Consider the following 12,628-nt stretch of genomic DNA (forward strand, 5'->3'; position numbering starts at 1 on the left):
CTATCGTATACCTCGTCTGTGGTTACACATCCCTCCGCCGCCAATTACCATCAAACTGCAACTGGCAAAGGGACCATCTGACGAATCAACGCTCAGTTGAAAGATCCCGATTTTCTTATTAGTTATGGAAAGCAAGACGGGAGTGAAGAACTCCACGACGAGTCAGTTTTTATTCTGGCATCATAGAGTCAACATCTAAAAAATCACATAATAAAGTTTACATTCATTTTCAAGTTACATTTTTGTCAAAAGTTTATTTTACACACGGCTTCCACGCTCCACGAACACCCGAACCCCGAACCTGCCAAAATTCCTAAATCCCACCACACGGCTACGTAAGAACAGCCCCTACAATAACACTATTGATACGCACCACGCGGTGGATTCTGGTACTAATCTATCTTTATTCATATTGGATGTTTTAAATCTATGTGTATCCTTATCCATGCATTTAATGAAATTCTGTTTCAGAGCAACAACTGAACGAGACAACGGGTCGCTTGAATCGCTTCACATCACATAAATTTGACATTTTCGAGTGTGTACAGTGTACACATTCAACTGAACACGGTGGCGAACAAAAGAAACGTACCTAGTTGTAGTATGACTTTGAGCTAGAATTTCACGTTGGATAGTCGTGTTATTCAACAAGTACGTTGTAGCATCGTAGCAGAAGGATTTATCTCTTGTAAGAATTAATTTTAAGACTACCGAACAGTCAAAATAAATCATTCTGGATTTGCTCGAAAAATTGTTATTTTATTGGATTCTAGAAACGTACAATTCCATTTTCATATAAAGTTTCCGTCTACTGTGCCATTACGATCTCGAAATGTATTATTTTGATTTTTTCACATAGCACACATAATTATTTCAATTGAATTTCTTTTGTCGTTTGAACATGAATCAATGGATTCACACATGCTCCAATTTTTAGAGTGCAAGAGCAAACATTATTTAAACGGTATGGAAGTCGACGAAAACAATGCAGCAGCTCCATTAGAGACACCGATGGAAGTCGACGACGACAATGCAGACAAAAATTCTGGTACCTCGACTAATCCTTCGAGCGCTATTAAAGTGATGGCATCTTCGGGCACTGTTGGATCTGTGTCGATTAGTCTTCATCCATTGGTTATAATGAATGTCAGCGAACATTGGACCAGACTTCGTGCCCAAGAGGGAACGGATCAATTAGGTAAATTTTTCAAAGTTCTTTCTCATGAGAATTTTAGGAACCTCAGTTTTGCGTTTGTCCCTACACCTTTGTATTTGCAGTATACGGCGCATTGATCGGTAAACAAAAAGGACGTAATATAGAAATCATGAACTCCTTCGAACTTATGTTCACATGCATCGGCGACGATGTTATAATCGACAGAGATTACTATAATACCAAAGAAGAGCAGTTTAAGCAAGTGTTTAGCGAAATGGATTTCTTGGGATGGTACACGACAGGGGACATGCCCAACGAAAGGGACATTAGAGTGCATAAACAGCTTTGCGAAATCAACGAGAGCCCTGTATTATTGAAACTCGATCCCAGACCAAAAAATACAGATGTACGTATTGCGGATGCTTTTGTTTTGTTTCTTGTTTTATAGCGGGTCTGAATCGTTTTTCACTGTGTATCTTACAGCAATTGTCCGTCTCTATGTACGAATCGGTAATCGATTTGGTTAACGGGGAAGCTACCATGTTATTTGTCCCATTAACTTACACGCTGGCAACGGAAGAGGCAGAAAGGATCGGCGTCGATCACGTTGCGAGAATGTGCAGTAACGATCAAGGAGAAAGCTCGTTGGGTAATATCGCGCAGGTTCATTTCGTTTTTGCGGTATGAAGCGACCAAAAGAGTAACTTTACGATGAACTTGTGTTGAACAGTTGCGGAACATCTAACTGCACAGCACAGCGCTATAAAGATGTTGCACTCACGGGTCAAATTGGTATTGAAATACGTACAGGCGGTACAGAGCGGCGAAATAAAAGGAAATCACGAAGTGCTGAGAGCCGCCTGTTCTCTGGGACATCGATTACCAGTTTTAAATAATCCAAAATTCAAAGCTGATTTTTATAATGTACGTATTTTTTGTCGCTTAGATTTACTCTTCCCACGACGATTTCTTGTTTACGCATCTAATTCATCGTATCGTTGATCTTTTCAGCAATGCAACGATTTTGGTCTGATGACTTACCTTGGCATTATAACGAAAGATTGCAACAATATTAATCAGTTTGTCAATAAATTCAATATTTTGTACGATAGACAAGGTGCCGCGGGCCGTCGTTTGCGATGTCACTTTTTGTGTTGAGTGAATAGAAGCCATTGTTTTTTTTAAGATTGTCCTTCTTTACTCCTTACAATTGTAGTAAATATTTTCGGAATACGAAGAATCGAAACCGGTAAAGCTTGTCGTTGGTGAGTAATTTGAATTCCATCATTGATTTATTGCCTCTCTTATATAAAATAAAGTTCGAAAAATCAGTTGAATCATTGTACTGGTTAACACCTTGCAAACAGCTAATCTATATTGTCATTGTTCTACGATGGTGGAAGACATGTTACGATGGTTACGTTATTGTGTTGTTTCGTTTTATTTTATTGTATTTTATTTTAGTTTATTTTAGTTTATTTTAGGTACGTTACATTATATCCGACTTCAGACTTTGCATTTGTTGAGTTTTGGAAACTTGTATCGTCTCGAAGATCACGTTACTTTCTCATTACATATATATTTCATTCTTATTATTTACATGATCGTTTTGTATAAATTATATTTGATATAAAAAAGCAGCCTATAAAATACGACTAAAAATCTTTTTCTAAAAATCTATGATGTTATTACATAGAATACAGACGCTTTGATCCGACACATACAACGACTTTAAATATTATACTGTACAAAATATATTGTAATATATTGTGCCTCGTTAGTTATTGCAGGTAACCGTATCAAGTTACGTATTCTATACGTAAGAACGTAAATCTGAATTGACTTTCCCCGTGAATAGACTATTAAATCTCTATAAATACTGTTAGGACAACAATGACAATATACACCAGAAAAATTCTATAACACAGTTGTTTTTCGTACAACCTGTAATAACAATTCTTTTTGACTTTGTTCTTTGTGTATCGTTCGCCTAAAAAACTGTTTAAATCCTCCTGTTTGTATTTGAAGTATTTCTCTTTGTACAATGAATTGTGCGGCTTCGTTTGATATTGCATTGATATGAAATATTTGAAACCCACAGAGATATCGCAACGCTTCCCCAGAATTTGTTCGTAAAAATCTTGGAAAATCATATGTAAGGTTTCTACAACGGTTCTTGTACGTATATAAGTACGTCCCCCTGGAACGTTTCACCTGACTTTTCGTCGTTGGCCGTAACTTTGACCTTTTTTCGTCGAGACGTTGTTGTGCTGCTTGTTCTCTTCTGGCAAAAATCGTTTCAGACGTTCACACCAGGCTGTCTTCGATCATGGTAGCCAGAATGTCAACCAGAACGGACAGCATCGAGTCGGGCTAAGGACTCGGTTTGTCCATACCGATTATTTCCTCGAACAACGTGTTTCTTCCCTCCATTCTTTCCTCCATGATTTGCAAAGAATATTTCAAGGTGGCAGCAGCTAGATCGCCGACCGACCAGTGCCTGTCCATTAGAACCCTGCTCACGGTATCTAGCTGAAGAACCGTTCTCTGTTCGATCACCAAAATCTTTCTCCGTCTCCGCGTAGAAGGGAATAGGATGAAGGGGGGAGGGGGTGGTTCGTTACCTTCGATAGCCTAGGATTCCCCGCGGTGTAGTAAATCAATTTCGGCACACCCGCCAAAGAAGCGGCGAGCCACTGAATAACAAGCTTTAACTGGGGGTCCCCTTTTAATCGAGATCCACATCCCCAGTTTCCAGTGACGACAGATAACAGTCCGCCGGATTGCGGACTACTGTCTCTTGGTATCTAAAAAATCGTGTTGGTCAATTTCAAGCGACATGATCGCGCAATAGTACGTTCGCCCCGCAAAACGCAAACTAATAACAAGAAAAAATACAATTTTAGTAACCATAGAAAACGAGTATTCTCGACGAGTATTCTCGGGCAATGTTACTTTGGAAGGTATGGAAATGTTACACGTCAATTCAAAGTGAGAAAAGTAAAAGACAATCATCAAGTAGAATGAGAGACAAATCATTAATCATTAGAGGTGTACGGATGTACGCGTCTAAAGCAATGCCTCCGGTTAGAGACACAACTTTTCTTGTTATCTGACACATGCAGCAGCGAGTGGTGGTCGGTTAGCGTGCAGAAATCATCAAATTTCTATTTCGTTCGGTGTCAACCAATCCTATAAGCTCGAGCGTTTGGAAATTTAGTTTGGTAAGCACAGCTGCGCACGGGTGGGAGGGTGGAAGGTGTAGAGAGAGAGAGAGAGAGAGAGAGAGAGAGAGAGAGAGAGAGAGAGAGAGAGAGAGAGAGAGAGAGAGAGAGAGAGAGAGAGAGAGAGAGAGAGAGCAAACGATCTCTGGTAATAAATTGGAATCGATTCATGCATTACATTTACGGAACAAGAGTTTACGTATACATGTGTAACAGAATGTTTGCTCACGTCAAGTGTAACATGCGATTCGAATTCTTGCGCAAGTTTATCCTTTATGGGTCCAGATGTACTTAAAGAAACAGGATTAGACAGATACACGGTAGTCTCGTCATCGACCAATGTTTGAAAAACCTCGGACGTGAACGTTACCGCTCTAAGCTTTTTACGTTGGATATCCTTTACTTCTTTCGACATGGTACGATTACTTAAAGCGTCTTCGTAATACTCTACGTCTTCGGATTCTGAGACCTGCGTATTTTAATGATCTGATGAGACTTGGCTATGCACGAAAAAATGATATATCTGGGATACAGCATTAGTTTTCAGTTTGTCTCTCATTCTTCGACGACGCGATCGATTCAAATAAAACAATCTTACGATAAACGTAAATGTATTCAATTCGTTGGATGTGTAGGTTCGTGTGCGTGTGCGTGTGCATGTGCGTGTTCGTGTGTTTGCGCCCGCGTGTGCATGAGCAACGCGTGCGTGTGTGTGTGTGTGTGAATTCTGGACGTATGGGGTATGGGGTTGTGTGCGTAAAGACGCGCGAGTATCTTTTCGTTCGACAATGTTATCGTATACCGATCGGATGTGATTTCGACGGAGAAAAAAAAGCAACTTGTTTCTTACTGATTGCTGTCTCCTATTTTTTTGACGGGCTAGCTCTAAACTCAAACTTCTCACGGCCAAAGCTAACTTGTGCCTTTGATTTACGTCGACTGAATCAATGAGGGGTTGAGGTTCACCCTCCTGTACCGGGACGCCAGCAAACGATTCGCTGAGAGCTCTCTTTAACAACGAGCCCGCGAATCTAACTACCGCCCTGTCCCTCGCGTCTAATTCACGCGATTCGTCCGCCGCTATGGGATCCTCTAACCATTTTGCTAGTTGCTCGTATACTTCCTCGAGCTCCGAACAAAAATCTGAACGCACGAAGAGTCAAGTCGGTTTCACTCGTTATATTTAGACAGTGACGAAAGATATATTATTCAACGAACGCAGAGAGAAGCGTTTCGTAATACTTGCCAGAATTGTATTCGGTACTGAAACTGTATCTACTACTAGCGCTCGTGTCTCTCCGTTGAAGCGCCGATTGATTCTGCCGGAATCTGCCCAGCCACTTTTGCTCCGCTTCCAGCGATTCCTTCAGAAACTCCTCGTCGACGGTTTCGTCCCTGAGAACGAAACCTCTCGAACCACCCCTTTTTACCCTGGAACATGTTCCTTTCAAAGTATCTCGGTTACTCTTCGCGAGTGCGAGCGCACACGCACACGCAAACACCTACGGTCAGGAAATAAAAAGATAGAGGGGGAGAGAAAGAGAAAGAGAAAGAGACCCGCTTACTTGATATCTTGATCGTAAACGTGACTTCCGGACACGCTTATCCCTACCGCGTAGCTACTCTCTCCGGACGACGTGTTCGAGGAGGCTGCACCGCCGGTGGCTGTACTCTCGCGTTTCAAAGCTTCCCTTAGACGCTGGGCGAACGTCCCTCTCCTCTCCGGCGTGTCCAACTGGCTGCTGTACCGCTTGCTCAACCTATGTTCTTCCTCCTCTAAACACGGTTGGATCGCGTCACAGCGAGTTTACTCGTTGAAATCTCGTTGCCAGTCACGAGAGAATCACCTACCTGGATCTTCCTCTATCGTGTCTTTCGCGCTGTGGAAGCTGTCCGTGCTCTGACTGTTGCAGCTGCTGTAAACCGACATCTGACCGAGCGATTTCCGCGTCACCGGCAAAACTTCGCCGCTCGAACCGAGAACTATGAATCGATTTCTTCTGCTCGCGCAGCTCGCCTCTTTGCACGGCTTGTGGGGGCTCGACGATCTCACGGATTTTCCGTTCGGCCTCCCGTGAACCTCTGTCGAGGCGCTATCCTCGCACTTGCTCCGTTCGCTCGATATCCGTTCGGACTTTTCTAAAAAGACATTGCGCGATGATCGATTCGATTCGGTTTTTCTTGTTTCGGTACCTTGTTTCGAGTCACGATTCGCGGGCACTGGCTTGTCGTCGGCGTCCGTTTCCGGCGGAGTGCTGCTGAAGCTCTCTCCGATCGGCGACAATCTGCGAGAGCTGAGCGCACCGTCCGGATCCATTTCCGATTTGCCGATGGGATCCGTCGGACTGCTCGGCACGTATCTCTGACGAAATCCTAGCAAAGATTTGTTCATTTCTCGCAGCACATTGTCCTCTTCGAACTGTGCTAGGGGCAACGTCGAGTAGTCCTCCGGATCGATGCAGCAAACCGTAACCTGTCGCGTTCAACGAAAATCGAGCAAAATTTGTTGTAGCTCGTAACGTCGTAACGTCGTAATCTCGTAATCTCGTAATCTCGTAATCATCTCGTAATAAACTGTCCGGCCTCGGCTACTCTACCGTCTAGCTACTCACTACGTTCGGTTTCGACATAGCTTCGAACGTTGCTCTGTTGCGAGGATCGTTTATTCGAGACACGTGCCTAACGCCTTCGACTATCAGGGCTTCGTTGTCCTCTAGAGCCTCGACGGACAGTATCGCTGCGAGCATCTCGGGATGGGTCGCTATCTAAACGCAACAGAGAGACGATTATCGAAATGTTCCCGGTTGCTCGCGCGCGGCCGCGTTCTGTTCCCATCTTATACAAACGATACGATACGACACGGTACGATACGACAAACCGCGGTTTACGATCGGAGTTAGGCTCGTCACGCGGTTGCCTTCAATTATTTACATGTACAGTTTCTTGCGTAACATCACCGTCAAGCACGCCGCCGCCAAACTTCGCGCTCGCGAAGCAAACGCGCAATACTTTCGTTTCCGGTTGTTCCACTCTCTCCAAGCGACCCTCGTGCCTTATCATCAGCGGACAGAGAGGCACGTTGCTCTCCAGCCAGTCCTCGATGGTTAGCCATTGCTTCGACGTCATCACCTGGCGATTTCAGATTTTCTTTTCTACGTTAGCTCGTCCGACGTTCGAACGGGACCGAGGGAGATGTAGCCTACCTGTCTGGAGATCACCAATTTACCGTCCAACGCGTTCTCCATCTCGAGGTAGTCGTAGTAGTGAAATATACTTCTCAGCTTAGCTTTCTGTCCGTTACTGGAAACCATTCGAATTATTCTTCCTTCTTCGAGCGATTTTCGAAATTTCTAACCATCCAGATTCGTAAATCGCGGGAGAATAGCTTACTTTCGTAGATGCTTGAAGAAGTTGGTGAAATTGAAGTCGCGCAAGGTCGGGTGCGTTTTCGTGGTTCTCTTCGGGTACGTGGAGAAGAACGCGTTCGCGATCAAAGAGGAGACGAAGCCGTAACTGTACTCGACGCAGTCACCTGCGACACGCGTATTTCCGTGTTTACGTATTTACTTGTGTATACATGCACGAGTAATTGTTTACCTTGTTGCTGGAGACTGAAGTGCAAGCCCTGCGGGGGTTTGCAGCTTCTCAACGCTTTCGCTCGCTCCACCATCCGCGGTATCGTCTTCGCGAGCACGTGTTCCCGCTCCGCCGAGTCGAGATCGCTTTCGAGGAACGCGATCAGCTCGGAGAACTGCTCGGGATCTTGCGAGTCCTCCTCGGGATCGAGACTTATGCTGAAACACCCGAGAGATTATGCTTTATCTCTTTGAATCACTCGCTTTCACTCGCTTTATCGTTATCGAAACGATCAGCGATCGCAGATCGTTACGACGGAGGTACAATGATACGTATGTATGTATGTACAGTAGAATGTGAAACACAGAACACATAGTGGATGTGGTTTGTTCTTGTATCTGTGCAAAGGTCTGCCGCGTAAAAGCATTCGCAAAGGGTACATCTTTTACTTGTTATTAATACTTGAAGACAATCTGGATCGAATACCTTTTCAGCGAGCACTGTTCCTCGCGTCTTTTCAACAGCATGCGGCAGAAAAATCGAATTCGTTAATGATTGGTATCGTCGGTTCTACAACCTTTTTTCTTTTTCTATCGGCCACAGTGTATCTACGACCTATCGACATCGAATGACATTGAAAAAACTGCCGAATTGCCGAATTTCGACAGTGACAAGATCTCGCGCGATGTTCAGCTGCACGATTGTAGCTACAGACATGTCCTACGAGTACGTGTACCCAAAGTTTCACAATTTTCCGAGCGTCCGGGTTCTTGGGAATCTTCCCCCGCGAGTAGGCGTGGCTTGGTTGCTCATAACTCGTAACGGGGCCAGTACATTGGCACGCGGAGCAATCCGCTGCCGTGCCTGCACCACGCGTTTCCGTCCGTTATAATCTTCGACTTCGACTTCGACTTCGACTAGATACCCAATCGTACGCATATCAACAAACATACTTACTTGCACATGTCGTGCAACCGCTGCATCGCCTCGACGAGATTCTCCGAGTTTCTGGCAGCGGCCGCGCGATCCAGTTGCTTGACTACGGCCGGCCACCATGGCAGGTCGCAGGGTAGCATCACCAGAGCCATATTCGCCGCTTCACCGTCCACGAAAAACGTAACAGACGATTAATATTTGTGAAATCGCGGGGTCAGGTGAGACACGAGGATTATCTGCCGAGCAATCGGCATGACGCGTCCTATTTTCGTGCGTGTCGCGCGCGTACCGATTTACTCGCGAGCAACAAGCAACGAGCTTCGAGCAGCGGGCACGAGCTTGCCGGGGCAACGTGTTCGTTGTTTCGAGTAAACGGCATAAATACACGGTCGCGCCTCGGCTCTCCTCGTCTTGTCTCGTTTCGTTTCGTTTCGTGCCGTCTCGTCTCGTCTCGTCTCGTCTCGTCTCGTCTCGTTTCGTTTCGTTTCGTCACGTCTTGCCTCGCGCCCAACTAAATAGATCGCCCAGTCGACGAACCGAATTTCAAACGTACAGGAAATGTTTTTGGCAGCAAGCCCATCCCGACGAAATCTGCCTATACCACGCGGAGATCTACGTGGGTAGGGCGAGTACGATACACCGATCAACATGCGGACACTTGTTGTGCAAATTCTGCATCAATGTCGATCTCAGTCCCGATCCCGACCCCAATCCCAATCCTGTTTCCCGCGATCAGGGCAAAACAAGAAGAAGTACTTTCAAATTGTCGTGTGAAATTTCATGAACTTATTCGGAGAAATAATTCTACCATCGCAATAGTGGTATGCGATATATATAACATATATTATTCTAAGGCCGGTGATGGTGGACGAATACGACAAGATAAAGTTTACAGTATAGCCAATCTGTTCGCGCGTCCTTTTTCAACCGCATCCTTTTAAACTCGAAACGAACGCGGGAGCTGCAACCTGCAACGCATCGACGACGAAGAGGGTGCGCGTACTTGTACGCACGAATTGTAGCGTAAAAATACGCGTTCCGTGAAGATAAAACGAAACGAGGTCTCACGGGCCGCGTAACTCGATATACCTTTTATCCTTCGCATAAAAATACATATGATATTCTCTGGAAGAGCTGGTATCCTCTGTTGGTGGAAGGCTCGACGAGCGATCGTTAACTTCGTTAATGTTGCCGTTCGAATGGAAAGAAAAACAACAACACGGTTTCGTAATTCGCGTCTCGCGACGCTCGAAGCGGATCGATCGACGTCGTCGGTGATCCGATCGTATTTTCGTAGAACGTTGGATCGGGTCTAGGCGGCGACGTCGACGGAAATAACGAAGAGGTGCGCGAACGAGTCCAGAGTCTAGGGACCCCACGCAACTCGCAGCTCGTAGCTCGTAGCTCGTAGCTTGTAACTCGAATCCGTTCGTGCGCCTGTTAGAAGGGGTTGTCCGATCTGGTTAGTAACCTCTCGACACGAGGAGAGAGTATAATTAGTTCGTTTGTAAGCAGTCGGCTAGAAAACCGAACGCTCGGCGAAAAGGGAAATGGTAGGCGAGATAGATATACATATAAATGAAAAGAGGAGGGGAAGAAAGTGAGATAGAGCGAGTGAGAAAATGAGAGGGGGGGGGGAGGGGGAGAGAGACAACGTTACGGTCGATTTAAAGCAGAATTAGCGTAATCACCTAATTTGTACGATACACGTTGTCGATCAGCTGACGCGATCGAAGCGTGAACGAAGGAGTCACATCTTAAAGTATGCCATTCCGTCAACGGACATGCTGCAAGCCGCACGCTACACACGCTGCACACGCCGCAAGCCGCTGCACGTTTCACGCCGTTCCTCGAAGTCGCTCGTAGGATTTTAGCCGACTCTACGGACCGTGTCAAAACACCGGCATGGACAAAACACCGGATCGCACCGCACGGCGAGAGGAGATCTTTCTTTTCGAATGTTTCGCTCGTGTCGATTCTTGCGGAAGACAACGTTCGACAACCCCTGAACGACGAAACGACAACTCGAGACAACGTATACGCGACACGAGAAACGGTGGAAAACGTTGGTGCAGGACGCGTTCGGCTCGGCTCGCTCGACAGCTGTCGCGAACCCGTCGAATCGATCGGCACGCGATGCCTCGGACCCGGACCAACGACCGAATCGAATCGAATCGAATCGAATCGAATCCACGTTCGTCGAAGTAGGTGGTCAGAAGCGGTGAGAAGCGGCGAGAAGCAGCGAGAAGCGACGAAATCTACCAACGTTAACTGGTACCGTGGTCGTCGCGCGCACCCGATTGCTGCTTTTCTCGATACATACTTTGTTCGCGAGCCGCAACCCGCCGCTTGGCGTTCTACACGCTATTTATAGAGCGGCGCCGGCGCCCTGCCAAGCCCTATATAGAATTTTTCCGAGGGAATTTCTCTCGCGATTCCAATGTTCCGTAGGTAGAGCGTCCTCGCGACGCTTTTATATTAGCCGCGCGTGTCCCCTTCGGTTCCGGTTGAATTACACCTGTTCGCAGAAATCCGACCGACGCGACGCAACGCGACGGGTATACGATCGGTCAGCCTCGGTTGTCGATACCGACGAACGATACCAGGACTTTCTACGTTATCGACCGTCGGCAAGGAGATTACCGACACCGCGCGAGAACATGACAGGCGCGCGATGTTTGACCAGCGGTTAGGTGGTCGGATTCTTCGGAGTTACACTCGTCTGTGATTATACTTGCTGCTTTGACTTACATTTAGCGACGCTCTCGTATTGTCCGCAGGCTCTCCAAGGTACAGAATGAAATCCATCGAAGGAATCTGGCGACTAGAGGGGAACCGTCAAATTTCGGCTACGCAACCTCCTCAACCGACAATAAGTATACGTATCTACATCGAGTTGCGTGCACGGCCGCGCATCGATCGATCTACGATCTCGATCGAGCTAACGAGTATCAGGGAAATGCAAATTTTACGCGTCGTTACATTTTATAAGTCCATCGATCGTTCGTTCAACTTTTATATTAAAAAATCTGTTGCAATAATAGACTACACCGACGCGATGTACGGACAATTATACTATCAGGCGATTCTCTTCCCCGCCTGCGGGTATGCTACCCTGCATCCACGAATCCAGCAGGTGTCACCACCTTACGGAATAATCGAATAATTCACCTGCTGCTAGTAACCGAAATTCAGCCAAGTATTCGAGCAACAACAAGTCTCGAACACGCTTCGTAAACACAGGATCATCGACAAGGATTACTATAAACTATAAACAAATATTCCTGCCGCAAAATCCGCGTTTCGCCAACGCGATCGAACGTCGACACACGCGTTATCTTGGCTGACACCGGGACACTTGTTGGCGCTCCCCCCCCCCCCCTCACCCTGTATTTTGTATCGATGAAAAATAATCGAACCAACGAAAGAATATGATACAAGTCGTATATTCGACTTGTTACCGCAAGATGAACCCTGTACGATTCGTAGTTTGAATCGAGCGTTATTCGTTTCTATTGCAAATGGGAATAGTGGAGGGAAAAGGTGGTGGTGATGGTGGTGGTTGTGGTTGTGGCGGCGACGGTGGCGGCGGTGATGGTGGCGACAAAGGAGGGGAACAGGTAGGCACAGGAGCGTATTATACGTCGGCATCGCGTGGCTGTGTTCGAACGGTGTCTCGGAAAGAGCGATCGCGTAAACAGCGAGACGCAGCGGCGAGGAAGGAGGAGGACTGGAG

At 46.3% G+C, this 12,628-nt stretch overlaps 2 protein-coding genes across 7 annotated transcripts; one reads left to right on the forward strand and one right to left on the reverse strand.

Annotated features, from left to right (window-relative positions):
- Positions 1-453: 453 nt before the first annotated feature.
- Csn6 (COP9 signalosome subunit 6) lies at positions 454-2,341 on the forward strand. Of its 2 annotated transcripts, none has more exons than XM_076806512.1 (6): positions 454-688; positions 938-1,198; positions 1,279-1,562; positions 1,640-1,805; positions 1,887-2,080; positions 2,168-2,341. In XM_076806512.1, exons 2-6 carry the CDS (start codon positions 967-969, stop codon positions 2,312-2,314), a joined length of 1,023 nt encoding a protein of 340 aa, XP_076662627.1. In that variant the 5' UTR covers positions 454-688; positions 938-966; the 3' UTR covers positions 2,315-2,341. The 2 variants fall into 2 exon arrangements, with proteins under 2 accessions (XP_076662627.1, XP_076662628.1); XM_076806513.1 differs by having other exon boundaries at positions 454-651.
- A 374-nt stretch (positions 2,342-2,715) lies between these two features.
- On the reverse strand, positions 2,716-11,228 carry LOC143365911 (uncharacterized). 5 transcript variants are annotated; one of them, XM_076806506.1, is made up of 15 exons: positions 11,171-11,228; positions 8,914-9,052; positions 7,978-8,174; positions 7,771-7,912; positions 7,584-7,680; positions 7,312-7,509; positions 6,993-7,145; positions 6,574-6,853; positions 6,232-6,519; positions 5,946-6,156; positions 5,627-5,811; positions 5,231-5,523; positions 4,610-4,849; positions 3,781-3,963; positions 2,716-3,688 (listed from the first exon to the last, which is right to left on the reverse strand). In XM_076806506.1, the coding sequence occupies exons 1-15, from the start codon at positions 11,211-11,213 to the stop codon at positions 3,530-3,532; spliced, it is 2,808 nt and encodes a 935-aa protein (XP_076662621.1). In that variant the 5' UTR covers positions 11,214-11,228; the 3' UTR covers positions 2,716-3,529. The 5 variants fall into 5 exon arrangements, with proteins under 5 accessions (XP_076662621.1, XP_076662623.1, XP_076662624.1 ...); XM_076806508.1 differs by lacking the exon at positions 11,171-11,228 and adding an exon at positions 10,584-11,077; XM_076806509.1 differs by lacking the exon at positions 11,171-11,228 and adding an exon at positions 9,182-9,609.
- Between the last annotated feature and the right edge of the window lie 1,400 nt (positions 11,229-12,628).

The sequence above is a fragment of the Halictus rubicundus genome, chromosome 2 (genome assembly GCF_050948215.1).
Source record: "Halictus rubicundus isolate RS-2024b chromosome 2, iyHalRubi1_principal, whole genome shotgun sequence".
In the NCBI taxonomy this organism is placed as follows: Eukaryota; Metazoa; Arthropoda; class Insecta; order Hymenoptera; family Halictidae; genus Halictus; species Halictus rubicundus.